The sequence below is a fragment of the Peromyscus leucopus genome, chromosome 16_21 (genome assembly GCF_004664715.2).
Source record: "Peromyscus leucopus breed LL Stock chromosome 16_21, UCI_PerLeu_2.1, whole genome shotgun sequence".
NCBI lineage: Eukaryota > Metazoa > Chordata > Mammalia > Rodentia > Cricetidae > Peromyscus > Peromyscus leucopus.
The window spans coordinates 20,267,431-20,294,773 of NC_051084.1; the positions used below are offsets into that span (position 1 = coordinate 20,267,431).

At 51.8% G+C, this 27,343-nt stretch overlaps 1 protein-coding gene across 3 annotated transcripts in view; it reads left to right on the forward strand.

The window, feature by feature from the left end:
• Cabin1 (calcineurin binding protein 1) overlaps positions 1-27,343 on the forward strand; it is a 126,825-nt gene that overhangs the window by 76,583 nt on the left and 22,899 nt on the right. For all 3 annotated transcript variants that reach the window (XM_037199671.1, XM_028874232.2, XM_028874234.2), the window contains 2 exons: positions 2,535-2,869; positions 9,429-9,542. In XM_037199671.1, coding sequence (XP_037055566.1) covers positions 2,535-2,869; positions 9,429-9,542 — 449 coding nt within the window. The remainder of the gene's footprint in view (positions 1-2,534; positions 2,870-9,428; positions 9,543-27,343) is intronic.

The following is a 27,343-nucleotide window of genomic DNA, read 5'->3' on the forward strand; positions in this document are numbered from 1 at the left end:
GATGCAGGCCCTTGTTCACGCATTCGGTGTCCACTAACCACAGGCTGTGACAGATCCAGATCTACCTCAGGCACTGGGTACTGAAGGGAGCAGGGTCTGCTCCCTGGATCATGCCTATCTCTGAGCCATCTTCCTTCCCACAATGTCCAGCAAGTGTGAAGGGTCCTGTTTTCGAGGGACTGGCCTCCATTCTTTTTTAGAGGCTGTCGCATTTCACACCGGTCTGCTAATGCTGAGAAAAGACTTTTACACTGTTGACTGTGACACCTTTTTGACGCTCACCTTTGCAGGACTCAGACCTTCAAAATATATGCTTAGACTGTGTGTGTGTGTGTGTGTGTGTGTGTGTGTGTGTGTATGTGTGTGTGTGTGTGTGTGTGTGTGTGTGTGTGTGTATTTAGAGAGAGAAGAACATTGCTTAGAATTTCAGCACTCAAACACAAGCTCACTCTGTAGTATGCAAAACCCAACGTAGAAATTGTCAGTAACCAGTGTTGTCCGTGCAGTGAACACTAGACCGGGGCCACACATGCCTGTGAATAGAGACTTAGTGGCATTGCCTGTGGTTGGCAGGTCCTTCCACCCTTCCCGGAAAACCCACTAGATAGAGCCAGTTTCCACTGCATGGCACTGTGTGTTTCCCTCACCTTTGGGTAGGAGAAGCAGATCATCCCATCTTCATGCTGCTGGTGTTTGGTACTTGGCATCCGGCTGGGAAGCTGCATCCCGTGGATGTACAGCGCTTTCTGACCCTCTTCCTTTATCAGGGAAGTGGAAGAGTCTAGTGATCTTGAGGCCCAGTAGCAGAGGGAGTTGCATGTTCGGGTGAGGCAGCTCACCTCATCTTTCCTACACCCCTTGGGCCACCCCAGAACTCTGAGCAGCTGAGTTAACTGTCAGAGATTCCATTTTCTTTGGTCCTTCAGTTGTGTGTGCTGAACCCTCTTTGGATGAATTCTTTCCCTCTTCCTGCTCTCTGTAAACATTGTGTTCCTGAGACTTTATGTCTGAGCATCTGGTGTTGTCTCTGCCACCTGCCCCCTGTCCCCTGCCCTGGACCAAGGGCTGTATCGTCATCCAATTCCCTTGTTTTCCTGGAGCCTCAGGCCGGGCTCGTAGCCATTCTTCCCACTGCTTGTGTCGAGCAGCATTTGGAACACATTAGAAACCTGACGTGCTTGTGAGCAAGATGATGTAGCACCTGTAAGATGGATGCCAGCCCTAAGCTGGGGTCCAAACAGCATCCTAAGCCCAGAAGAGAGGAGCCGGAGACTCTTTGGGAGTTCGGACACTCTTTCAGTCTACTTCAGACGGGGTGGGCGCTGGGGTGAGGCACTGGCCTGCAGAGCAGGAGCAGACGGTGGGACTGGGAGAACAGGCCTAGTGAACGCTGGGCCGCTGGGCTGCTGGGCTGCTAGGCACGGCGACAGTCTGTGTCTGTCCTCTACCAACACTACCTCAGGGTGGGGAGGCCTGAGAGGAAACACTGAGATCTGTGACGGGCAAGTGAGAACGGTGGGAAAAGGCAGAGGTCAGTATGTGTGTCCAACTGAAGTGGGTGGAAAGGAGGTGTTCTGAGGAGCCGAGGAGTCCGGAGAATGACTGCTCAGTTCTTCCCTTGACAAAGAGCAATGCTCTTGCCACATACCTGAGGTCTGCCCAGTTATGCTGGTACTTGCTGTGAGGATAACTTGGAGTCCTGGTCCTGGTCTTCTTGACTTTGCCATATTAGGTTTCAGCTACTGCCAGGCCTCCCTCACAGAAGGGGGAGGGCTGTCGAGGCTCTACCTACAGAATAGATTGTCTTCAGAATAGGGGGTACTGGCTCCTTCTCCAGGCAGGCTCTGCAGGATATGCCAAACTCATGGATACCTCAGGGCCATGGGCCTAAAGCCACCTTGTCTCTTGCTTCCTGAGCCAGAAGGCCTCCTCCATGGGTAGCCAAGGAGGCTGTGCTTCAGGAGGGGTGGTATGAGGCCGTTCGGTGCTGCCATTTTGAGACCTATCCTTGGCTCCCCTGTGCTGCCTGAGGAGCGCAGCTGGGCGCTGAGGTATTGGACTTGTCGAGCAGGTGCCGTGCACAAACACTTGCCCCACCTGCAGCAGCCCAGCAGGATGTTGGGGGAGGCTGTAAGCTGAGGGCCTGTGCTGGCACTGGAGAGGTGTGTCACTTGGCCAACCTTTTCCTGGCTGTTTGACCAGCAGTGGTGATGTCTCCTCCCCTCTGTGGCACCTTTCCATACTCCCTGGTAGGAGCCCCAGAGCCCAGCTCTCTGTAGCCTCTGGGTCCTCTGCTGCAAGCCAGCTGGGACCTCCCATGTCTTGGGGCAGGAGCCTATGTGGCCAGAGCAAGTAGGGGCTCCAGCCAGAGCCAGCACCAGGCCTGTGTCTCCATTGCTGGGTTCATTGCCCATCAAGCATGGGCATCAACCCTGTGTCCCTTCACCTCACTGACGTGTCCCATCATTTGTGATAGACTACTGCGTGAAGGGAGCATAAAGCCACACTGACTTTCTCTTTCTTCTTAACTGTAGGAAAAGCTGAGGAGTTCTTGGAGAGCACAGAGGCCTTCCGGGTTGTAGAACCAGGCATCCAGAAGCCTGTGGCAGACTCCTCTGCTTACATCCCCAGCAAGCCCCCGGTGTCCACACCTCCCTTGTGGGATGGGAAGAAGAGGGGTGACCCCCTAGGGGAGCCGGCGGCGGCATCGGCTTTCCCCCAGGGACTGCCGGCCGGCGCTGAGGAGCAGCGGCAGTTCCTCACCGAGCAGTGCATCTCCTCCTTCTGCCTGTGCCTGAGCCGCTTCCCGCAGCACTACAAGAGTCTCTACCGCCTGGCCTTCCTCTACACCCACAGCAAGACCCACCGGGTGAGAGGGCCCAGAGGGTGTGCATGACGCCTCAGCCAGACGGGGTCCCCTGGGTCATTTTGGTGGTTCTGTGGTGGTCCATGCAGGAGATAGGCCTAGTCAACCCAGCCATGTCCATTTGGTTTCTGCTGGCTCTTCTCTTAGCTGAATTCCCAGATTGGATTCCTTGATTTGTAGAAATGGAATGCTGACCATGATTCTGAGAGAGATGCCTCTGGGGTGGACACTCTCTTCTCAGTGTTAGACGACCTCCTGTGGAGATAGCAATGTAGAATGTCTCGTGTGCCTTGGGTGTTTCTATGACAGCAGGTATGCTCTGGACCCCGTGTCCCTGGGCTGCCTCTACTATTGGGGGAGCTTTTGTGGGCTTCATCGACAGGCCTTTACTGAACATCAGTTGCTGTCTACAACTTGAATGACAGGTTAGCACCAGGTTCCACTGAGCATTTGAGTTATACCTTCCTGCTGCTCAGGGCAAACCTCTGTTCTAAGGGTGAGTCTTGAGTGCCAACTCGGCCGGCAGCCGCTTCTTGAATGTTGGAACATAACTCAGTTGTAGCTGACTAATTCAGAAACATTAACTGGCAAGCAGTGACCCTTTCCACACATACCTGTTTGGTAACGAACACTTCCCAATGTGTGTATTTGACAGCAGCACATTTTGTTACCAAACCGGCCTGTAGGCGTAGCAGTGGCATTTTCCTGTTGCTGCTTTATGGCTCGGTGGCCAACTGGAGCGTTAGGTGTCTGTCTACTCTGGGGTCCACCAGGCAGAACTGCCCATGGTTGGACAGTTAGCTGCTGCTGATCCCTTAGGTCTTTCACATGTCACTCCAGGTGAAGTCATTGCCTCACTGTGTGTTCTGAAGCAGGCCCCTCCTAGGGACAGACCCCGGCTCTGTGGCTAGGCACCCTTGGAGGCTCAAGGCTGTTTGGTTGAAGGATACTGGTGGTGATATGCATATAGAATTATGATAACGGGGGTGGGTGGGCAAACGGCCCCTCTTTCCCGTTAGCCAGACCTATCTCCCCTGTCTCTCCATCTCTGTAGCTGCTGCCCACCTCACACCCCCCAATTAGGCCTTCCAGGGACTGTGCCTGGAACAGTTGTCAAGGGCTAGGTCTTCTCCTGAGGGATCTTTGATGCCTATGTGTGGCTGCCCTCCATGTTGTATCAGGATACCTCTTATCGTTTGGGCTCCTACCTCACCAGTACGGGTCTGGATGAAAGATGAGGTATTGGGCCACCTTTGCCCTGTTGTCCTGGAACTGAGGTCCTCCAGTTTTTGCTATAACTACGATAAGCAGCCCAGTGCAGAGGCTGATAAAATGGGCCCTGGAGCCAAACAGCCAAATGAAAACGAAGTTGGTGATATACATTCCCAGTTTCAACATAGTAATATAGTAATAATATAGTAATAAATCTATAGTCAATAATAGTATAAGATGTTATTCAGTCTTTAAAAGGAAGGAACTCCTGTACCAATATGGATGAACCTGAAGGTCTTGTATTCAGTGAAATAAGCTAGTCACAAAAAGGCAAACACTGAGTACATTCATATACTCTATATAGGAGTCTTGATTATGCATCCAGTCTGTCTACCTTTTGGTTGGAGAGTCTTTTGAGCCTTTGGGGGCCAGAGGGAGGGAGACAGATTGCCCATAAAGGTTGCTGCTTTTCCAGCTTTTCTCCCACAGAGGAATGGAGATGCAGAAGTCTGAAGGGCTTGAATACTGTGCCCAGGCATCTGTTACAAATAAGATTCCTTAAGCTTGGACAGTTGTAACTGGTTGTGTTTAGTGTGTTCCTCTGCTATGGTTTCTGTGTATTTGGATAGGTTCATCATCTGTCTACTGAGCGGTTACTACGTGGTAGCCCCTCTTGAGGAGCCAGGGATCAAAAGAAAGCTCTCAAGTGTGCCCATTGGTTATCAGGGAGCAGAAAACGTGTCTGCTAGCAGCTAGTGATAAGTCTGGGAGGCAATAAACTGGGTAAGGGAATAGAAGGGATGGTACGGCTGTTTAGACAGAAAGGTCACGGGAGGCCTTTCTGACCAGAGTTGTGAATCAGGCAGTGGAGTCCTGAAACCCATGAGGAAGTCACAAGTAAGAGTCTTCCAGGTGGATGGTCAGGCTGCACGCCCATCTTGAATCAGATCGGGCCTGGTGGAAAGTGGTGGACAAGGAGGGCGGAAGAGGATGTGATCACAGGCTCACCAGTTCAGCAGTAGAAGTTGCAGGGACACTGGTGCAGCGTCAGAGGCAGGGGGTTTGGGCTTTGTGTGTCCTTAGAGTGTGAGGGACACTGGACCTCGGTTTAGACAGGACGTAGCAGGTGTGCTGTGGAAACCTAGAAGGATCCAAGCGGCACTCTTGAAGGGCCTGAAAGGAGAGTAGGCCCGAACCCACAAGGGAGGAGTGATGCAGGGCTATCCGTGGTCTTCCCCAGAGGCTGATGGCCTCTTCCAGCTGTGGCCTCTAAGGGCACACAGTCAGGAAGTATTCCTCCTTCGTTGAATACTTTCTCCATTGAGTAATATTCCCAGGAATAATGGGAGAATTGCCTTTTCTTTTCCATTCTCGGAGAAGGGTTCTTGCTAAGCCAGTTCCTATGGACAGGTGAAGGGTTGAGTCCAGCTGAGGCCCATAGCTACCCTCCTGGAAGCTGTCATACGTGCTGGAGCAGGTCACTGCGGAGTCCAGCTGGTCTTACTTGCAGGTTCCTGCTGCCTGACTGTACATATAGGCAGATATCATGGGGTCTGGCCTCCATGTGCCCCGATTTTTCTTGTGGGACCACTGTCATCGGTTCTCTGGCTAGTGAGAGAGACCCAGGCACAGGATGTCATCTAGGTTGTCCACGCAGTAGTGGCAGATGTGTCTGAGATCAGGTCTCCCTTGCAGCCTTGGCCGTCTTGGAATTGCAGGTTCTCTGAAGGACAGCAGCTCTGTTTTCCTCTCCAGTCAGCAGGCACTGCTAAGCCCCCTTGAGTACAGAGTTCAGAAGGTGCGGGTAGGGACGCCAGCTGCCCACACTGCGTCAGTAAGGTTCCGAGTAGCCGTGGACGCCAGCCTGGTGTGCAGTGTATTGAAGTGAGTGTGGTCTGAGCAAGTTAGCAGACGGACACAGTTGAGACGGTCCACGAGCACAGGCTGGCTGGCTGGACCGGCCCAGGCCTTGGGGGTAGCTGAGGCAGCCTCAGACTTGCCCAGTGACCCCGTTGCCCACCTTTATGGCCCCTTTCTTGATTTCAGACTGCACCAGAGACTCCTGGCTACTTTATTCCGGGCCCCTGAGGAGCCTCTTCCTGCCACCGCACCTCAGATCTGGAAACAGCTGCAGAGTGTGCTTTCCACCAGAGCGCAGGGCCGAGTCTGAAAGACGAGTCTGTAATCCAAGTTCAGTTGGCAGCCAGTGTTTGTTGTAGGAATTGTGAAACTTGTCTTGCTGCCCCTGTATGAGTCAGGAAGGAATGTGGGTCCCTGTTCCACAGCCACAGAGGCCTGCATCAACTCCTCCCCCACCCTGGCTCCAGCTTCCTGATGCCTCCAGCCAAAAGGATATCTTTTCACCTTGGTTTCCTAAGGAAGTGGTGGCTTCTATGAAGATGCTTCTTCAGGTGGTGCTCTGTCTCCTTCCCCTCAAACTGCTGCTCCTCGTGCATGTCATCCACACTCTGCTCACAAGTCCCTCAGGGGCACTGGGACACTTGTGTCACAGCACTGTGGTAGCCTTTCCCAGGCCTGTGCAGCCCAGGCCCATGTCCTGTGTCTCTTGGGGTTACTCACCTCAGAGTTTCCACAGACTTAGGCCATGTCTCTGCTTCACAAGAGACCACACCTAGCTCTTGTACTAACCAAGCTGGACTTTGGCTCTCTGGTCAGTTGGACTCTTGCCAGAGTGCATCCCCCAGCCCTGTAACAGTCGGGTGCACACCATAGCCCAGGTGTTGCCCACCTCACTGACTTCAGATGAGGTCAAAGGTGGGTGTCCTTTGTGTCCAACTTCCAGTGTCAGGTGGGTCACTGGAGGTATTAGAAGTACAAATGGGGGTTTGGGATGTAGCTCAGTATTAGAACACTGACCTTGCATGACTAAGGTCCTGGGTTTGATCCCCAGCCCTGCAAAAATGGGTAAGTTACTGGTTGATTTAAAAAACAAAACAAACAAAAACAAGAATGGCAGTACATGCCTGTAATCCCAGTAACTTGTAAAGGCAAGAGGATCCAGAGTTCAGGCCAGTCTGGGTGACTTCGCCAGTCTCTCAGAATTTAAATTAAAAAAAAAAAAAAAAAAAAAGAATGACTGGGGATGTAGCTCAGAGGTAGAGTGCTCACCTACTGTGTGTAAACCTGTGTCCAAACCCCCCAAACTCCGCACGTGGTCTCCTGTTGCATGCTCAGTGTCTTCCTCTGTGAATGTCTGTTCGTGGCGGGTCGGACCAGACGTCAGTCAGTTCACCTGGCCTAAGCGTCCCCTCAGAAGAGACTGAAGGAGTTGGCACTAAGACCCAGGCTCCACGGCTGGGCACTGCTGTGGCCTCGAGCTTCTTTCCTGGGCTCCCTGTTGGATGAGGCTTGAGGCTTGAACCTGTGTCGCCTCACAGCCTTGATGGGCAAGTTAGGCTACTCTTGGTTTTTATTCCTTTCCTGCTCGACCTATCCTGTCTCTGCTCTGCTCTGTTTCTTTGTGGCTACCCTTTTCTCTCTAAGCCTGCCGGAGCAGAGGTGCACGGACTGGAGGCGTTGTGGGATATGGAAGGGATGATGTCAGTCTAGGACTTGAAACCAGGTTAGAATGTTTGTGAGTGAAGGCCTGGGAATTGTGTCTTCTAGAACCTGGCTAGTGGGCATTTGAATGTGGATCACCCATTGATCCTACTGGAGCCTTAACAGCCCAGGTGAAGCAGAGGCTGAGCATTTTACTCTGCTCCTTGAGTGTGAAGAAGCATGTACTCCATGCTTCAAATCTGGGGACCTAGCTCAAGTAAGCAGGAACCCCACCTCTTTATTCACCTTGAAGAGATGGCATATTTCCTGGAGGCCCTGGAAAGGCCTGTGAGTATGAGAAGCAGTGGACACAGCCTGACACCAGCTGAGCCTCGGAAAGAATGGCCTCTACCTTGTCTCGGTGGAAGTTCCTCCTTGAGCTAGATCCTCTGCTTGCTCACTCAGCATGTCAGGTTCAAGTTGGAACAGGAGTCGGGACTCAGCGGTTCAGCCAGAACCAGCTCCACCTCCAAGGCTTCCAGGGGTCATGTGGGCAGAGTGCCCTCTATCTGCTGCTGTTCCTCTCTTCCTGGGATGCGGGGCTGCCCGGGGCTTTCTTGGCCCTACCTGCATGTCAGGTAAGAAGACAAGGGTGTAGTCTTGGGCAGAGCAGCCTTGACTTTCTAAGGCATTAGCCTTTGGTCACTAAGACCCAGGTCTTGCCCTTGAAGAAATTGGCCTTGGAATCAATGCTCAGCTTAACTATCGAACCTGAAGGAAATCAGGCCATCTTCTGTTAACCTCCATGGAAAACTCAAGCCTTTTCTGCCTTGAGTATATTTTCTAGAGGTGCATACTTATGACCTCACCTATGCCTGTTGCTAAAGGATCTTCATTCTTGTGTGTCCCAAACCCTTGGCCACAGAGTCCTGAAAATGCTAGGAAGCTACTTGTGGAGGTGGCTCTTTGTAGAGACAGAGCAGAGGCTCAGATGTCAGGCAGCATGTGTCTCACTTGGTGTCAGGATTTCTACTTATACCTAAAGTAATAATGGCCAGCAGAATGGGAACAGGTGAGCATTTGGAGCACCTGGAGTCCAAAGCTGGGTCCAGGACGAGGTGAGGCAAGCAAGAGCCTCAAGACAAAAGGGAGAACTGATTGCGTGGGGAGGGTGAATGCTGTAGAAAGGGTGAAGGGGCCATGGACCCAGAGGGGCGTGGCTAGGGTTCTCATTTCAGCTGTATATCCAGAGAGGGGAAGGTGCTAGCCAGACACCTGGTGGGAAAGGACTGCTCTCTCTCTAGGCTAGTGAAAAGGTCTTAGGTCAGCCTGTCCCTCCCTGCTCTCCTTCCATCTCTCAGGACTCCTACATGGGTTCCAGCAAGAAGCCCCATTGCCAAGAGAACCTGGGCCCAAGCAAAGCCCAGACCTCTAAGACAACTCTACTCCAGGTTGAAATAAGTAAGATTAGTGATAAATGAGTGCGATCTGCCTTTGGGGCCACTAAGGGTCCCCAGTGGTATGTGGACATTGAGTCTACATGGCAGTTTTGCAGGGTCGGGCAAAGTGAGGGGTCCCTCTGTGCCCACTGCCTTATGCAGTCTGAAGCCACATTCCTAAGTCAGCTATGATGAAGGGGAAAAAAAAGAAATCATTTCCAAAAATGCATCCCACAACCCAGTACTCAGCTCTTGTCCAGAGCCTCCTGGAGCTATAGGATCGATGTCTGCAGAGCTGCTGTTGACCAGTGTTTTTGCCAGTGCAGCCATGAAGAAGGGACCACCTGCCTTCCCATGGGCACCCTGAGCAGCCCACACACTCACTTCCAACCTACTTCTTGTTTCCCCAGAACCTCCAGTGGGCCCGTGATGTGTTGCTAGGCAGCAGTATCCCATGGCAACAACTGCAGCACATGCCGGCACAGGGGCTCTTCTGCGAGAGGAACAAGACCAATTTCTTCAACGTGAGTACTTTGCCTTGTTGATTTCTGAGGCTGCTTGCTGCCACTGCTTCTCACTAAAGCTGTGTGAATCGCCCCCCTGGTCAGGTGCTTACAGAGCCTCAGGTGTGTGGCATCCTCAGAGTGCAGACAGGGGGTACAGACAAGAGAATTCAAAACTGATACGGGGCTGTAATTAACTGAGTGACTTCTAGCAAGTCTCTCTTCTCCCCTGGGCACTGGGGAGAGGCATGGATGAGCTGTGTGTGTCCTCTAGAGGCCTGGGTGTTGGGGCCATATGGCAAGTGAGAGTGGACTTCGGGCTTGTAGCTCTGGAGCAGGTCCACCTCCCCCATGTGATCTTGGGCACCGAGGAGCTTCTCAATAAGGCTAACTCTACTGCTTGAAAATAAGTTTTCCCAAGGCTGGGCCTTCAGTGCCCTTCCAGCTAGCCTTGCCATTCCAGGTGAGGGGAGAGCAGTGTTTTCATAGGCTGCCCTTGTCTGCCTCCTAGAAGCACCTGCCTTCCTCAGCACCTGCCAGCCCAGCCTCCCCGTGTGTGCTCTGCCCCATCCAGGGACGGTGGGCCGGCTCTCTTCTACCTTTAGTCCAAGTCTTCTCCATCCTCCGCACCCCTCCCAGCATGGCTGGCTCCCAGCTAGGTGACCTTGGCATGTCACACAACCCCTCTTAGCCTTGTTTTCTTCTGTATTCCCCCTGATTTCTTGATACTCAGAGAGAAATTTAAGGGCAGGGTTTGCCAAAGGTGTTGGCAGGCAGGAGGGTTGTGGCAGGGGCAGATCTTTAAGGTGCAAGGCTGCCAGGGCCCTCACTGAGAGCTAGTCAAGTGGTGGAAGTATCCAGTTCCATGGTTCATCCTTTCTCCCAGGCTGTAACTTGGGGGTCAGAAGGCACTCAAGTCTAGAACCCTGTGCTCACTATGTTGACATTTACAGACAGGTAGTTAGCGTGTCATTGGTAATCAGACTACATGGTACTACAGGATTTGCTGTGAAAAAGAGCACCCACATACCCTTTGCCCAGACAGTAGCCTCACTCCACAGCAGGAGCAGTTCTTTCTCCCAAGAGCACATCCTTCCAGAAGACCTTTCATAAGCCAGTGTGTGTATCTGTACACAGAGAACAGAAGCATATACAGTTCTGTCCTTAGTGGTATTTGTTTGTTTTTCCCCTAATAGCATCTCTTAGAGAGTGTTTTAAAATATGTTCATTCCATTTATCATTCATTGCATCAAAACCAGGGCCTGGCTCAGGCTAAGCTAGTGTTGTACAGTGATCTCTATCCCTGCCTGAAAAAGGGCCTTGCCATAGCCCGGGCTGGCCTCAGACTTGCCGTCCTGCCCCTCAGCCTCCGAGTGCCCGAATTACAGGCATGCTCTGTTGTATCCAGCGCACACCTTCGGTTTGTTTGTTTGTTCTCCTGAGTCGGGACCTCTAGCTTAGGCTGGCCTCAGACTCACTGAGTAGTCAGAGATGTTCAGATGTTCCTGCCTCTACCTCCCCAAGTGCTGGGATTCTAGGCATTCATCACCATTCCTGCCTTTGATCATTCTTTTTATAGCTGCACAGTATTCAGGTGCGCTGGTCGATGTTTAGATTATTCCCGGTCTTCTGTTACTACAAGCAACACTTCAGATATTTATCTTTGTACATGTGTGGGAGCCCGTTTATAAGAAAAAGCCTAGAAATGGAATTCCTGCCTGGGTTAAGATGTTTGTGGTACTTTTAAAGTATCAATGGGTACCATGCTCCAAGACCTACCCCTCCCCCCACCTTTACACACATGCTTTGTTTCTCAGGACTTCATCAGTTCATCAGTACTGTTAATAGTTTTTAACTTCGCCAGGCAGTGGTGGCACACGCCTTTAATCCCAGCACTCGAGAGGCAGAGCCAGGCGGATCTCTGTGAGTTCGAGCCCAGCCTGGTCTACAGAGTGAGATTCAGGACAGGCACCAAAACTACATAGAGAAACCCTGTCTTGAAACCGACCCCCCTCAAAAAAAAGTTTTTAATTTCATAGTTTTAAGGGTTTTGTGTTTATGTGCATACATGTGTTGGGGCACTTGTATCATAGTGTGCATGTCCTGGCTGTCAGGACAGCACTGTGGAGCCAGCTCTTTACTTCCTCATTTGTTTTGGGCTCTGGGGATCAAGCTCAGGGTAGGCTCGCACAGCAAGTGCTTCTGTCTTCGGAGCCATCTCGATGGCTCTAATTTAGGGTGTGGGGAAACAGGCTTGCTATGTAGAAACTCATGATTCTCCCATTTCAGCCTCCTGGGTGAATATCTGCTTTTTAGTAAGGGGCAGGGGAATCTCTTACCATGTTTCATTCCCTGTGAATGAGATTCTGTATAATATATTAACTGTAGAAATTATTTTTCTGTGGTGTCGGGCATTGAGCCTAGGACCCCACACATGTAGGGAAGCAAACTACCACTGAACTGTGTCCCGGTCCAACAGTTTTAGCTTTTATACAGTTTCTGTTCATAGTTTTTGTTCTGCTGGACCATCAGTTCTTTTGTTAGTGATTTAGAAGACACTATATATTAATTAAGTGGGCCCTTTTGCAAACTTATTTTTCTGTAGTTGAGTTAGAGTCAGGCAAGTTGTTTAATTTTTTGATCTCTTTGGTAACTCACCTCATAAAGTGGAGTTCTAATACCCGACTTGAAAAATAACTGTAGGTTCCCCAGTGTGGTGGTACATGCCTGTAATTGTCTACTCAGAAGGCTCAGACAGGATTGTCTGAGCTAGGAAGACATAGGGAGACTCTGTCTTAAACAAAGAAGGGTAACTGTAGGAACCAAGTTAGATAATGGTGTAGTGCCTGAAACCCAGATTTTGGCACATGGTAGGTACTAAGAAAAATAATTTCCTTCCTGCCTTCCCTACTGTTGGTCCTTTGATCTCTTAAAGACAGTATAGGGATATTGCAAGGTGAGGCTAAGCCTCCATGCCTTCCTCATACGTGAGTCTTCCCACCTTGTTGAAAAGTCATCATTCAGCCAGGTGCCGCAGCCTCTTTCCTGTTATGTTCACTCCTTGCAGCTCCTCCTGTGATTTCTGGAACCCCTTCTTCCAGAAAATGAGTCCTGCCCAAATAAAAGGCAGTCCCGAGGTTCTACCTGGGAGGACTAGAACCCCTTGTGGGCCTGGTGTGTGTGGCATTCCTCCTTGGCCACCTCTGTTGTTTTAAAATCCTTAGCCTCTATGGCTTGTGCCTAGCATGGCAAGAAGTGTTGGGCAGGCACCTGGAGAGATGGCTCATTGGTTAAGAGCACTGGCTGCTCTTTTAGAGGACCTGAGTCTGACTCCCAGCTCTTACATGGTGGCCAACAACTGTCCGTAATGGCAGTCTCAGGGGATCCAATGACTACCAAGGGCCCCAGGCACACAAGTGGTGCCCAGACACATGTAGGCAAAGCACCCATACACATAAAATAATAACATAAATAATTCTTACTGAAAAGTTCTGAGATACCATGAGAACTCTGCACGTACATCCAGCATCCTTGACCAAGTTTGAGAAAAGTATTTAGCAACATGTCAAAGAATCATTTAGGGCAGTTCTTTGTTCCTTGCTGGGTATGGCAGTGTCCCACAGGCCTGTGTTCCTGGGCTGTGCATGCTGACCTGATCTGGGAAGATCCCTCATCCTCAGATCATAGGCAGGGAACCCTTGTGTCATACACTAATGACAGTTTTTTTTAAAAATGTGGGATGCTTAATAGGACCACGATGTCACCACCAGCAGTTCAGACACAGGAAAACCTTAGCCCCTTGACAACTCCTCTGTCTTCTCAGAGCTGCTCCTGTGTTTAAAATAGGCCTGTTTGTATGTGTGCATGTGTCAACAATGGATGCGACTTTCATGTTTGTTTCTTTGTTTTATTGACACTAAATCTTGGGAAAGTTTCCAGGCTGTCTTTGCAGCTGATGTGGCTCCTGGGTTCTCCAGGCCCTAGCCCAGCCCTTGTTGCCATGCTGGGCCCCAGGCCTAACTGAGGACAGCAGAGGCCCACAGGGCTGCTCCTTGCCCTCTTAGGTGAGCGTGTCAGGGGCCAGGGCTTTCGTCGGTGTTGTGCTTCTCTGAGTCTCCTGGTCTGTGTGAGTGAGTGCACGGTGATTCCACCCTCTTCTGGAGATGGATGGCCTCCAGGCACAGCCTCCCAGTCCGTGAGTGCTGATCTGGTGGGGACAGGATTCAGGGGCTTCGTCCTAGAGCCCCTTATGCACATCCGGTCGAAGGCCTTCAGTGGCTGCTGTAGACCATGCAGGAAGTGCGGGGAGGGTGCCGCTCAGCTAAGAAGCAGATTGGAAAACGAGGCCAGGATTAGAACACCTTTGGGGGCAGTTCTTCGGGCCCTCCCTGAGGAAACTGACTGAGCCTCTGTGGGAAGTGCACAGGGCAAGGGAAGGAGGTAGGTTGTAAAGGGCATGGGTAGATGGAACCTGGGGTTCGAATGCCAGATTTCCTGATAGGAGTCTTTCCACACAGGGCCTGTCGCACAGCAGGCTAGACCCATGGGTGAGGGAGGGAGCGAGGAATGAACTCGATGCAACTACAGTCCCATTGTTCACATACCGATGGAATCAGCATCACTAGAGAGACTAGCTCCCCCCCCCAGCCTCCTCTTGTCACCCCACTTCTGTCATGGGCTGGGAAGATGGCTCAGTGGGTAAACTTGGTTTGCTTTTCATTGCTGTGATAAAGACTATAACCAAAAACAAATTAGGGAGGAAGGGGTTATCTCATCTCTCAAGTTATACAGTTCATCATACATGGAAGTCAGGACAGGAACTCAAGGCAGAAAACTGGAGGCAGGAACTGAAGCGGAGACCATGGAGGAGTGCTGCTTACTGGATTGCTCCCATGACTTACTCAGCCTGTTTTCTTATACCACAGGGCCACCTGCCCAGGGGTGCTTCCCCATCAATAATTAATCAAGAAATAGCCCTACAGACAGGCAATCTAATGGAGGCATTTCTCAATTGAGGATCCTCTTTCCAGATAACTCTAGCTTGTATCAAGCGGACAAAACTAACCAGGACATCGATCCTTTTTCTACCCGACACACCAGTACATTACTATTAAACCACAACGTTTCCTTTCTTTCTTTGTTCAGAGTCTTATATTACTATTACAGCTACAATCTAAAACACTTTACAACTTCAAAAATCCTACAGTCTTGTCAAGCGGTGCTGGCGCACACCTTTAATCCCAGCACTCGGGAGGCAGAGACAGGCCGATCTCTTGAGTTTGAGGCCAGCCTGGGCTACAGAGTGAGTTCCAGGATAGAGAAAACAAAACAAAACAAACATGTACTATGGTCTTTAAAAATTCAAACACTTTAAATGATAAGTCTCTTTAAAATATCCAGAGTCTCAACTGTGAGTTCCTTGTAAAATAAAAGATAAATACTTTTTCCAAGAGGGGAGAATCAGGGCACAGTCACAATCTGAACAAAGCAAAACCACCATCCAGCAATGTAAATCAAATCCTGTGGTTCATGTCCTGCATCTAGTCCGTGATCTCCTGGGCTTGGGCAGCTCCACCCTGCAGTCTCTATCATTCACAGCTCCACTCCATACCTGCTACTGTCCTTGATGGTTGTCCCATGGTCCTAGCATCCCTCACATTAGGGTCTCCACTGCACTGAGCCTGCACCTTCACCAGTGGCCTTTCCTGGCCTCTCTCAGCACCAAGCCTCAACTGCTTTCCCTGACCCCTTAACCCTGCTTGACCCCTTAACCCTACAAGTCTCATGCTACAAAACCCGGTAACACTGCGTTCAGCTGCCAGCTTTGAAATGCAGCTCTAGTCCCCTCTGGACCACAGCTTCCATTTATTGACCCTGAGGATGTTATTTCCCAGGAGATGTCACCTCAGTGAATCTGGTCTCTTTCTAATCACAGCTGACTTTTCAGCCCCAGCTGACCAACACCGATTTTCTCAGTAAAACAAAAGAGAGAACCAACTCCTGGAAATTGTCCCCTGACCTCCGCCTGTGCTCTAGTGCGTATGCACACAGGTGTTCACATGCACACATACATCTACCTACCTACTCCAACGACAAGAGTTTTAATTGGGGCTGAGGTAAGGACAGATCAGGGTTCCTAGGTTGGGGCTCCATCAGCAGCTGAAGGCCCTTGTTTCCCAGCCCTTTGATGCCAGCTAACAGTAGGGTCTGTGTCCAAACAGGTGGAGTTCCTGGGCACTCCTGGTCGGGGCCCAGCTCGGCACTGTTGTGCTTCCTCCTGCAGGATCTGGAGGAGCTGACAGAAGGCCTGTAGCCGTGGATTCAGGGGTAGGAGACAGGTTGAGGCGGCCTGCAGGCATGTGGAAAGGCCAGCTAGGGGTGTTGCAGAGGGGAGCAAGGAGCAGGGGGCCTAGAAAGAGGAGGCCAGGAAAGCACAAGCTGAGTCAGGTTAACAGGTGCTGGAGCTAGGGGCTTGTCTCTGGGCAAGCACGTTCACCTCTGGGCAGGCGGGCGGGTGGGCAGGGCTGCGTGGGCTGAAACCAGGCTGTTTTGTCCAGCGCGAGCATCTCTCCCTATCTTTTAGTTGATTCTCAAGTGTTCCCATAGTAACGGAGCCAGAGATGGCTCTTTCATCTTCCCCAAAAATGTTTGCTTATTTTAGCAGACAGGGATTTTTTTTTTTCCTGTTTTAACCCAGTTTCTAGCCTTTCTGAAAGAAGCAATGGGTACTGCAGGTGGGCAGTATACATTCCCGCCTAAGGCATTAAGAAAAACCTTAGATTTGGGGTATGGGTGAGCTCAGCTCTAGGCCATTCTGCCCCTTTGGCCTCATACAAAGCCCAAGGCTTCCCTGGAGCAGGATGGTCCCAACAGGTGGATTCATTTAGTGTCCCTATCGCTTAGAACACACATAGCTAATCCTTAACGACTCTAGATTGACCCACATGGAGCCTCAGGTCTTTTGGACCCCAGAAGTCCTCCACTGATCCCAGAGGCCAGAGCTGGTTTCAGAAGGGACAGGATTGAAGTAAGGGGTAGTGAAAGCCCTAACTCCCATGTGGCTGAGGTCTTCCAGAAGCGTGAGGCCTACCTAGACTCTAGGAGAGCAGACTAAAACATACTTGTAGCTGGCCTGTATACCATGCCAGTCCCTTGCTGTGTGGCCTACGCTGAGAGCTGGTACCTGTGGCTGCAGCTCTCGCTCACTTTCTTAGCTGCTGCACTGTTGCCGCTTTCTCTGAGGATGTCTGTTGTCCGGCATTATAAAGCCTGCTGCTTTGCTGCAGCCACCTCCCCTGTGTGAGAGTCTCCAGGACAAATGCCTGGAGGCCAGGGAGCAATCCCTGTTGTGCACCTAGTACTTTCCTAGACTGCCAGGTGGTCCAGCACTGGGGCAGATTCTTTCCCACAGAATGACGCTGCCCTGCCCTTCCCAGCCGTCTTTCATAGATGCCTTTCATTTTGGCCTCTCGATGGGTGTAGTGAGGAATGTGGATTGTTTGAGTCTGTGCAGGTGGCTGGGGAGCTGAGCCCCTTCCCACACCTGAGGCTCGTTCTTTTTGTCTGCCTAGGCTCTGGGCTTGCTCATTCCTACAAGGCGGCCACCCCAGAGACCCAGGTGGATCCTTTGTCCTGACTGTGGCTTAAACCAGTAGAAGGGATGGGCATTGTGTGAGCCATCTGTGTTTCTCAGGATCTGTTGTTCCTAAGCCTAGTGCCTCAAGGACCTTGATGTGGTTACAGGGGAAGAAGGGCCTCTCTGGTGGGGCCAGCTGAAGGACTAGCCATCTGCCAGAGATGGAGAAGGAGAAACGTTCTCTAAAATCCCCAACTGACCATTCTCAGCAGGGACGATTTATACTTCCTCTACTCCATCTTCTGCCAGGTAGATGTGGCCTTGGGGGAATCAATCCCCTTCCCCATCCAGTGAGTAGATACACACTTTGCAGGCTGCTCCTCAGGCAGTGCTCTCCTCCCATAGAGGCTTTAGAGACCAGCAGAGCCAGGCAGGGAAACCTAAGAGAGCGCTGCTGTCACATTCCTAGGGTGTCGTCCGTCCGTCCCCCTTTGGTGCCTAGTGACTATGTGTGATGTCCAAGATCCCCCATCTTGTGAGAATTCCTTGAGATGAGTATGTAGGGAGCAGCAGCCCCAGAGCACAGGTGCCCAGGAATCCAGCCATGGCGAGGCCTCAGTTCATTTGGTAGATCAGGTCCAGCATTACCTCCACTAGTCAGCATCAGGCACACTTACTCCTTGGCTTTCCTTCTGTTCCTTTGGCTTCAAAGAGGCATCGTGCTTGGTGGGGCTGTGGATAATCCTTGTCCCCAACACCAGACCCAAGTTCAGGCTTATTTGGGTAGAGATCGGTGAAGTTCAATGTCAACACGCCCTGTAAGCCTCCGTGGGGTGATTCCTCTACCACATGCACTGGTCAGAACCAGGGGATGTCAGGATAGGAACTACCTGGTTTGTACTAGTTTATAGCTTCCTTAGGTCTGTCCCACAGCATCATCTTCCCTCCTAGAAACACCTGTGACTGATACTTCACAGTTCTACTTGTACTGTGCCCACACTGCAAGGAGCATGTTGACCCACTGTAAACATGCTGTGTGTCAGAGCCCAAGCCTGCCACATAGTCAGCCAGGGTTCAGATCACTAGTCAAACTGTAAGTTCCTGTTTCCAGGGATGCTGATAGGTACCGTGACTTGGCCCAGGTCTCATGGCTGGTCTGTGCAGGAGGGCTGTGAGCCTTGGTGTGTCTAGCACTAGAGCCCATGATTAGGGAGGTTGGTAGTCTTACTCAAGGGAAGAAAGCCAGTGATCTGCTTGTACTTTCACTGGGCTTGGCCCAGCTGCTCCAAGCAGGAGTGCTACCCATGGGGGGAAATAGGGTGGCAACAAGCAGAAGGACGTAAGACATTAGCCCTCCCTAGGAAGTAAGGTTAGTTAGGGGACCAGCAGCCAGGCCATAGTGTTGAGCTGGACTGTATTTGGCTGTGGGTTGTGCCAGGTCTCTGTGGTAGCATTTTCATCCAGGCTCATTGGGGCTGCCACTCCCAGGACTGGGGAGGGAAAAGAGGAGGCTGCCCTGACTGCTGCACTGGAGCATTGGCACCTGGCCCAGACTGCCTAGCTGGGACTTAGTAGGGAGGACTCCACGAAGGCTTTACTTGGGTGTCCTCATTGGCGAGGCTTACTTATGTACCAGTGCTGTCCTCATGCGAGAATGGGGCTAACCCTCTATAAACTTGATGTCTGCTGCTGCTGGGAAATGGTGAGCACTCATAAGGTGCTGCGAGCTGTAAAAACAGACCCTTTTCTCTCCTCTGCCCACGGGGCTCATCAGAGGCCTGGCCTCTCCCCTTGGACTGTGGAGCTCTGAGCTCTTGTTTTTGGCCTGCCATAGGCCACTTTCCCGTCGGCCTAGCTGCGCTGGGTGACACCAAAGGAGTGCTTCTTGGGTACAAGGGGAAGTGGAACAGACTGGGCCTGGGGACCACTCGCCACTCCTGGGTTCTGCTCTGGACAAGGGAAACTGCAGCAATACCTTGGGTTTTCTGAACTGAGCCAGTAGGCGGTTCCAGAGACAGACTGAGGGTGTGAGGCAGGGGAATAAAGGCAGAGAATATAGGAAAGCGAAGGAATGGGCTCTAGAGCTCAGCAGACGCTCCAGTGGACAGACACCAGGGCCCCACTGAAGAGTCAGCAGTGGTCCTCCGGGAAGATGCCTGCGAGGCCATGTGAGGAGAATGCTGTCTGTTTGACCATCCCAGTCACCTCATCTACAACAAGAATCGCTGGTTCTCAAAAGACTATATCTGATATTGTTGTGGCTTTTCCTTTCCCCATGACAGCTTGTCACTGAAGACAGTAGGTGTAACTACCCCTGGCTGGTGAGAAAACTGGCCAGCTTCTCTGTTCTTCACCTCTTTCTTGGTGGCTGTCCCTCTTACAGATCACCTGCTTGCTCGCTTCAGCTGTTTCTTCCTCACTAGTGTGCCCAAGGACACAGCCGGAATTACTGCTGGTGAGGTAAAGGAAGCCAGTCACATCATAGTGGGGGTCAGGGCAGAAAGCAGGGGAAAGTTTCAATGGAGGAAATGTGAGTTTCTTGGCTGGAGTTGGAATTGCTGCAATCCTGCTATTTTTAGCAATGCTGAGATGATCCATGGACCAATTGCTCAAGCAGAGTAAACAAAAGAAACACTTCAAGTTCTCCAGGGAGAAGCGGTCCTGTTCTTGAGAATCTTAAAGGGGTTAGCATGGACTCAGAGCCCGCGCTGACCTTTCCATCCTTCCCATATTCTGAGCTGCTGAACTTTTTGGAACTACACAGCTCAGACTGGCTTAGTCCAGGTTCAGGCTGGACCTCTCCCTGGCATCAACTGGGGAGAGGCTGTGAGTCTCCTGCCTTGTCTGTGAGGAAGTGGGGATGAGACTGGTGGGGCCATTGCATAGAACACCCAGGCCCAGGTGGTGGCAGTCAGAAATCTTGCCAAGCCAGGCTGCTGCAGTCACAGCTCTAATTTAAAGCAACAAAAAACCCAAATGTAAGCAACTTTTAGAATGTCTTCCTCTGGTGTGCATTCTTTTCTGACCACCAGAGGCAATTGTTGCCTAGAGGTACTGAGAATTGCGGCAAGGCCAGAATGCATGGGCAGAAGAAGGGGGAACTCTTAAGCCCTTTCTTTGCATTTCTGGCCTGAGTCCTTGGGACAGTCCTGAAAAGATACAAAACTCCCTGGAGATGCTACAGCATGACTTGCCCAAAGTCACACAGCCAGCCAGCAGCAGAGCGGGGAATTGAGCCCAGGGCTCAGGACCTTGTCCTATGGGCTAGCCTCCAGGCCAGAGTTTCTGCAGCTACTCTGGCCCACTGCTGTTCTCTCCCTCGATGGACTGTGGTGTTAGCGGATAAGTCCAGCACAACCTCAGCCTGGGTCCCCTCCACCCCCAACCAGTCTGCTCAGAGTGAGTGTTCAGTCAAGAGTTTAGCATTTTCACAGAGGAGAACATTCCAGCACAGACTTCTTTTCCTGCTGCGAACTATTTTTCAGAGATTTGCTCTTTGACTAACTGGCCCTACCATGTCTTCCTGATACCTGCGAGTGATGGTTTCAGCTTAGGCAGTGCCCCCAGGACACTGCTTCAGACCCCAGTGTGCTGGGGGCACTGAGCCAGCCAAGGGCAGCAGGGGAGATACACATGCAGGCGTGTGCATAGGAACTCAGCAGAGCTCTCAAGGTGGAGTAGGGCAAGGCAGAGTGGATGGCCTAGGCAAAGGAAGAAGCTGGGAGAGGCCCGTGGTTTCTGGGGAGCAGGAGCTGGGAACCCCTATCTCTAGGGTTCCAGGGAAGGGGTGGTCACTCTAAGAATGCACCTGTTTGAGGGGGGAGATGTGGCAGTGCTCTAGACTCTTTGATTCAGCCCGGAGTACTGGACATGCCATGGCTATGGAAGTGGAGGGAGGGGGATGGGCAGTACCACCTATTGCCGTTGCTCAGAGAAGAGTATGTCCTTCCAGCAGGTTATAGGTCACCAGGTTAAGCCTGTGATCAATGCCTGTGGCAGCAGAGAGCCTGAGGTTGCCCTGAGCTCTTGAGGGTTTGTATTCTTTGCTGTGCATGCCATTGCGATTGCCCCACTTTGGGGCTTCCAGCCTCGGTAGTGGGCTTACACCTCACAGGATGGCCTGGGAAGGTGAGCATCTAAGCCAAACCGAGCCAGAGTACACACACTGGGGAAGGACTCTGCCCTGCCCCACTTTAGACTTCCTGTCCCCAGCCCCTTTGACCTCAGTTTCTCCATCTCCAAAGGCGGGCCAGTTGGATAAGGTCAGTGGTTTTCCATCTCCTTTTCCAGGAGAACCCTTTTCACACAGCCAATGAAAAACAGATGCGATGGCAGCTACTCCAGAAGATGCAGGGAGGGCCAAGCTCCACCTGCTTAGCTGTTCCCTGCCAGCTTCTGAACAGGAGGGTGTGATTCCCGAGAGGCTGAGGACTTCCTCTGCCGTGTGCCCAGCATCTCTGCCTGCCGCCCTTCTTAGCTCAGTGCTAGGCCTCCTTCCTTGGGGGATTTTCTTCTCTCCCCATCTCCTCCCTCCCCTTTCCTTCCTTTCTCCCTTCTTCCCTCTTCCCCCTGCTTTCCCTATTTGGAAAGTTTGACTTCTAAGAGAGTGGGTTTGAACTCTCTTGCCCCTGCCTGGTTATCATGGTGACAGGCTCTTGGGGCCAGGAACTGCCTGGGAGGGGCAAGCCAAAGACTCCATCACATACACATGGTGGTGTTTGTCTTCCACTTCTGCTCTCCAGAGGAAAGCCCCCCACACCTGGCTCCATCCCATACTGTGGTAGCTGTGAGCAAGCCAGTCAGTGTTTGTAGGCTGTTTCTTCCTCTGCGCAGAGGGCCTGACATTACCCCAGGGGTAAGTTAAAGGTTGTGTTCAGGGGCAGGTGATAGGGAAGGGACTTAGTGAATAAATAAAGGGACTTGGGTGACATGCACGGCTCGTTGACAGTGCAGAAAGTATGATAGCTTGAACAGGTGGGGAAAGTGTCCTGAAGGAACTGCAGAAGTTTGGTGGGTTAAAAACATGTGCATGTGTGGGGGCGGCTGAGTACACGTGTGTTCAGGCACATGCATGTGTGTGTCCACATACGTGCCGCAGTGCATGTGCGGAGGTCAGAGGATGGCTTGCAGGCCCCTTCCACCGTTCGGGTCCTGGGGGTCAAACTCGAGTCGGCAGGCTCAGCAGCAAGTATCTTGACCACCTGTGCTGTCGCACCAGTCCCAAAACAAATTGTGGTGGAGCCTAGCATAGTGGTACCTGCTTGTAATTCCAGTGTCAGAAGGCTAGGTCAAGGAGGACCATGAGTTTGAAGCCAGCCAGCTAAGCTGCTTAGCAAAACCCTGTTTCAAGGAACAAAACAAAACAAGCGAAGATGAGGCCTCATGAACCTTTAAGATAGACCCCAGCCCATCACTGGCAGGGGACAGATTGTCAGGTGCCCTGAACATTGTTCTGTCTTTGCAAAGGAACACTTAGTCATTGGCTCATGCATTCAGAATGGGGCTCTTGAGGCAATGAGGCAAATGAGGGCCAGCTCTGGGCTAAAAGGGAGACCAGCCATGGGTTTAGCGCGGGGCTGTATTTCCAGAGTGGAATCTCCTAGCCTTAGCATGTCTTTTCACTGAGACCATGCTTCAGCTATGACTTTGCATGGATCAACCAGGCATAACTGCCAACTTTGTTGGGCAAAGGTGTCTGGTGCAGAGGTGTGGACGCCTTTGGCAGACAAGGCTGGCTTCCAAAGGCTGTGGATGGGTAGTCAGTCCCTTTATAGAAGACAGAGGATGCCCGTGTTGCAGGCACACAGTAAAGGGAATACTCCCTTCAGCTTGGAGTCCACTATTTGACTCCCTAAACTTGAGTCCATGCCCAACCCTTAGCCCAGGCACCCCTACTATAGTAGTGTGGGTCTGTGCTGGAGGTGATTGTCTGCCAGTCTTCGGCAAAGGTGGTGAGGAACACTTCTGGAAGCCTGAGTGGAACTTGGTCCTACTATCTGAAAGAATGCATTTCATGCGGAAACAATAGAGAAGTAGTGTGGAGTGGGTCCCTCAGGTAGGAGGCACTAATAAAGAGGGTAGAGCCAGGAGCAAGAGCATTGAGAATGGTGGACTGAGAAAACCCCTGCTTCTCATGACTGAGAGAGTATGTACATGGAAGGGTATGTTCTGGTAATCAGATGTCAAGTTCAGCTTGGCTTAGAAAAAGACCACAGTGCTGAGCCTAAGTCATATTTTGTCATCAGCGGGGCCCTTGCTCTGAACAGGTGACCTCATTCCTGGTGGGTAAACCCTTGTCTGGTTTTCTCACAGCATGGGTGAGAGGCCCAGGGCTGTCACAGAAGAGACCTGTGCCCGGGTCAGACCTTTCTACTTGCATCTGGATTTGTCACTGTCCGGCTTGGGGGATGACTGTGCATGTGGAGCTGATCCTGCTCTGTAGGGTGTTTCTTCTTTTGACATCACCCAGGAATTCAAAGGGTTCATCCTACGGCCATCATAGAGCAGGAAGAAACAGTGGTGCATGGGCCTTCTTGGGAATGCCCATGAAGGTGCCAGTTCTGCTCAGCCCTTCCCTGTCTGCCTGTCTACCAGAGTACCTGTTTGTAGCTGCCTGACAGGCCACCATCTGATCTCACAGACTGTGCCCTTCCCCCATTGTTTTTTCATGACCCCTCCCACAAACGCCCCCCTAGGCCAGCCAGAGAACCAGAATCCCCAAGCCTGAACAGCTGTTCTTTCGGGGCCGGGGATCAGTAGACGTATAGGTTATGCTGGTTGTTTTTCAGTGTGCTGGCCAGAGGATCTGGGCTCCTAGGATCTGGGCTCCCCTCCTGAGATGAAATGGAAGCAGCTTTGTAGTCCTCCAAAGAGTGGGTTATTGCAGTGGGCTCCCCATCCAGCTGGGGGTGGGGGTGGGGCAGGGTACAGAGGAGCCTGTTGTCAGTGCCCTGTTAGCCTAAGGAGGTACTCCTTAGGGGACCCAGACCCGTCCACACCCACTTAGAAGGGAGGAAGTGAAGGGAACATTGTGGACAGGAGAGGCACTCTGGTAAGACAAAATGGGCCTATCTGACCTGGGTGCCACCATCTCTCTGTCCAGACCTGTCAGCACTACGCCAACCACAGGTTCCTAGGCAGCACATCCAGGTGCCTCAGAGGCTGATTTATTCCTCTGACCTCTGGTAACCCTTCCCTTTCTCTGAAGATTACTGCCTCTGTCACATGTAGCCTGCCACAGTAAGTACACTTGCCCTCCCAGATGCCAGCCATCTTCACTGCCTCTCAGTGGACTGCCTCTCCTCCTCTTGTTGGTCCCCGGCTTGGAGAGATAGCTCTCCAGTGCTGTCCCACCTAGTAGCACTGCCTGCCACTTCTCCCACACAGCAGTTGTGGTCCTGTCCCTTCCTTGTCATTGTCTTGCTGTGGTCTGCTGTGTAGCTGGGCTGTAGGTGCCAGTTACGCCAAGTTGACATGCCCCGTTACTGCCTATTGACAAAGCCCTGGGGACTGGCTGAGACCCTGCCTTTTCTGTCCTTCCCTTCGCCAGAGTGCTGGTGGGAACAGTGGCCCTGTGTATAGGAGGTGCACACGCACACACCAGGCCTCACGGCCAGCAGATTTGTGTGGTACAACATAGCTGTCTGCTGAAGTGAGTGTACTTCGAGTCCTGGGGCAGGAGTCTGGAGCAGAGCCCTTGGGTGGCAGGCAAGCTGGAGATGTCCCCCACCAGTCTCTTCCCCCTCAGCACTGTCGGGCACGGTGACATCTCAAGGCCCTGTCCAGTTGTGTAGTGCAGGAGGGTCAGCTTCTCAGGACCAAAAGTTCCAGCTCAAGAGGTCAAGTGGACTACATGGCTTTGGGGGAGCCTAAGGTCTTTGTACCGCAGGAAGGGTGGCCTGTTTCACTTGGTCTCAGCCTCAAAGAAGAAAACTGGCTGTCACATACATAGTAGGAAGGTTGCCAGATCCCATCTTACACAGAGCCACTGTCCCACAGTAGTGAGGCAGGTGAGTGGTGGTAAGGTTAGAAATTAGGACTCTTAAAGGAGCATTCTTGTCCCAGCATTCAGTTCAGCCCAGAAGGAAGACGGGTTCTACCTTGGGACTGAAGTAAAAGCCTATAAGAAAGGAACCAAGAAAGATTTGAGGGTCTACAAGGGCTCAGGTCTTGAGAAGGAGCAGCTGTAAGATACCATTAGGACTCTATTGTCCCCGGGTAGTCATCCGGAACTTAGCTTCACAAGACCAGAGATGCACCCCGACTTGAGTCATGAGTGTCTTTATGTGACATTGGCCAGGTGTGCCAAAGGCTAAGTCTGCATTCCCAAGGAGACTCCTGCTTGCCCACAGGAGAAGAGAGATCAAGAAGGCCAAGTCATCTGAGCTTGCATGGCTGATAGAGAGCTGCCAGAGCCCCCAGTCTCAGGCCTTCAGGATGCCTCGAGGTGGCTGAGTGGCTCTCTGCAAGGCAATGGTCGAGGGCCACACTCACTACAGTCAGGTGCTTTGTGAGCAGCCAGGACCCGCTGGACTGGACTGCTCAGGCTACTGACAAGGCCAGGAATCTCCAAGCTCTGAAGCCAAAGAGTTCTCGAGGATCCGAGGTACACAGGCTGCCAGCCTCTGGCATAGTATTGTCACTCGGCACTCAGACGTCTCCTCAAAAGCATCCCTCTGGGGATGGTGTAAGAAGGGTGAGTCTCACCCTGTGAGAAGGATCTCACTGGGGCTGTTATCGCTGGTCACCTAGGGATGATGATGCCTCTGGAAAGAGCTGGTTGGCACAAGCCAGGGCTTGGAGGGCAGAGCATCAAATGGTATAAAAACAGGATTAAGGAGTTCAGGGCAAGATAAGATAGGTAGTGACTCACACCTGCAATCCTAGCCATCAATCAGAAGGCTGAAACAGGAAGGCTGCCATGAGTTTGAGACCCTATCCCAAAAAACAAGATTAGGTGGTTATGCCAAGGCCTCCAGAGCCCAGCTGGAAATTGAGGTTCTCCTAGGGATGTCCCTCTTGAAACTTCGCTGTTCAACCCATACCCCGCAAGTTCTTAGATACTGTATGCTTCCCTGTTACTGTGATAGACAAGTACTGTGCCTTCAGGCCACTCAGCACCCTTCCCCGGGAGCCTTGGGGTACTCATTTGTGCTGACCGGTAACATGATGCCAACAGACTGTTTCACCGTGGTGTGTGTGAGAGCTGTCTGTGGCAGGGTGGTGTGCTCTGGGGAGTAGGTGTTGCTGCTGGAGGCCTCCTGGACACTGACAACATAGCTTCTTCCTGGCCTGGGTAGAGGTGATGCGCACATGTTCTCAGCTTCCTTTGGTCTGACTTGATCTTTCAGGAAGTAGAAAAGGTATGAAGTGAGGTATGTAAAATACAAGTGACATTTTGTCACCTGGTCATGATGTCTGCTCCAGCAATTGTGGACAGCTTCAAGAAGTGAGCCAAGCTGGAGCTGGCTAGGTCTGCGTGATGGGTCCAGTCTTAACAGCTCTGTAACTGTACCGGTGCCCAACTCCCTGCACCTCTTCCCACTTGTGTTGTCTGTCAAAGAACAGTACACTGTGGATGCCGTGACAATCAGATTGATAACCCCATGATCCTCTCGTGGGGAACATGCATCTGAAGCCCTAAAGAAGGAAGGCTTGTGCTCGTGTGTGTACCTGCAAGTGAGTGACCTCTAGGAGTCCAAGTCGGCTTTTCCCATGTCCTCACAGCAAGCCCATTGCTGAACAGGAAAGTCGTCTTCCCAGGGCAGAAAACGGGTTTATTTTCTAGGGTGAGAGGGGGAGGGTTGGCCCCTAGGTTGTTTGGATTAAAGGTACCAAGCCTAGAGACACTGGTGGGCAGAAGCCGGGTAAGGCAAATGGAAGCAGAAGAGTCATGATTGGCCAGGCGGATGAGGCCTTTAGGAGTGTGGTAAGGAAATGGACTCGGGGTCCTGGTGGTGAGGGGAACTGTGTAGAGGCTGTGTCTTCTCCGTACAGTCCGCATAGTTTGTTCTGTCCCTTCCCGCAATGTTCTCTTTAACCTGGGACATTGGTGGATTGTTCTGTGCAGCGTGTCCCACCAGGCTGAAGATGTCCTGTGCAGACCGATGTTGTGGGTGCCATTCTGTGCTGAAAATACTTTTCCCTCCTGAGCCCTTCCTCTGTAGAACAGGCTCAGTACCTTTTCCTGACTCTGCAAAGCTGCTCACAGGAGTTGGGCGCCTGTTCTTGAAATGCAGAGGTGGGG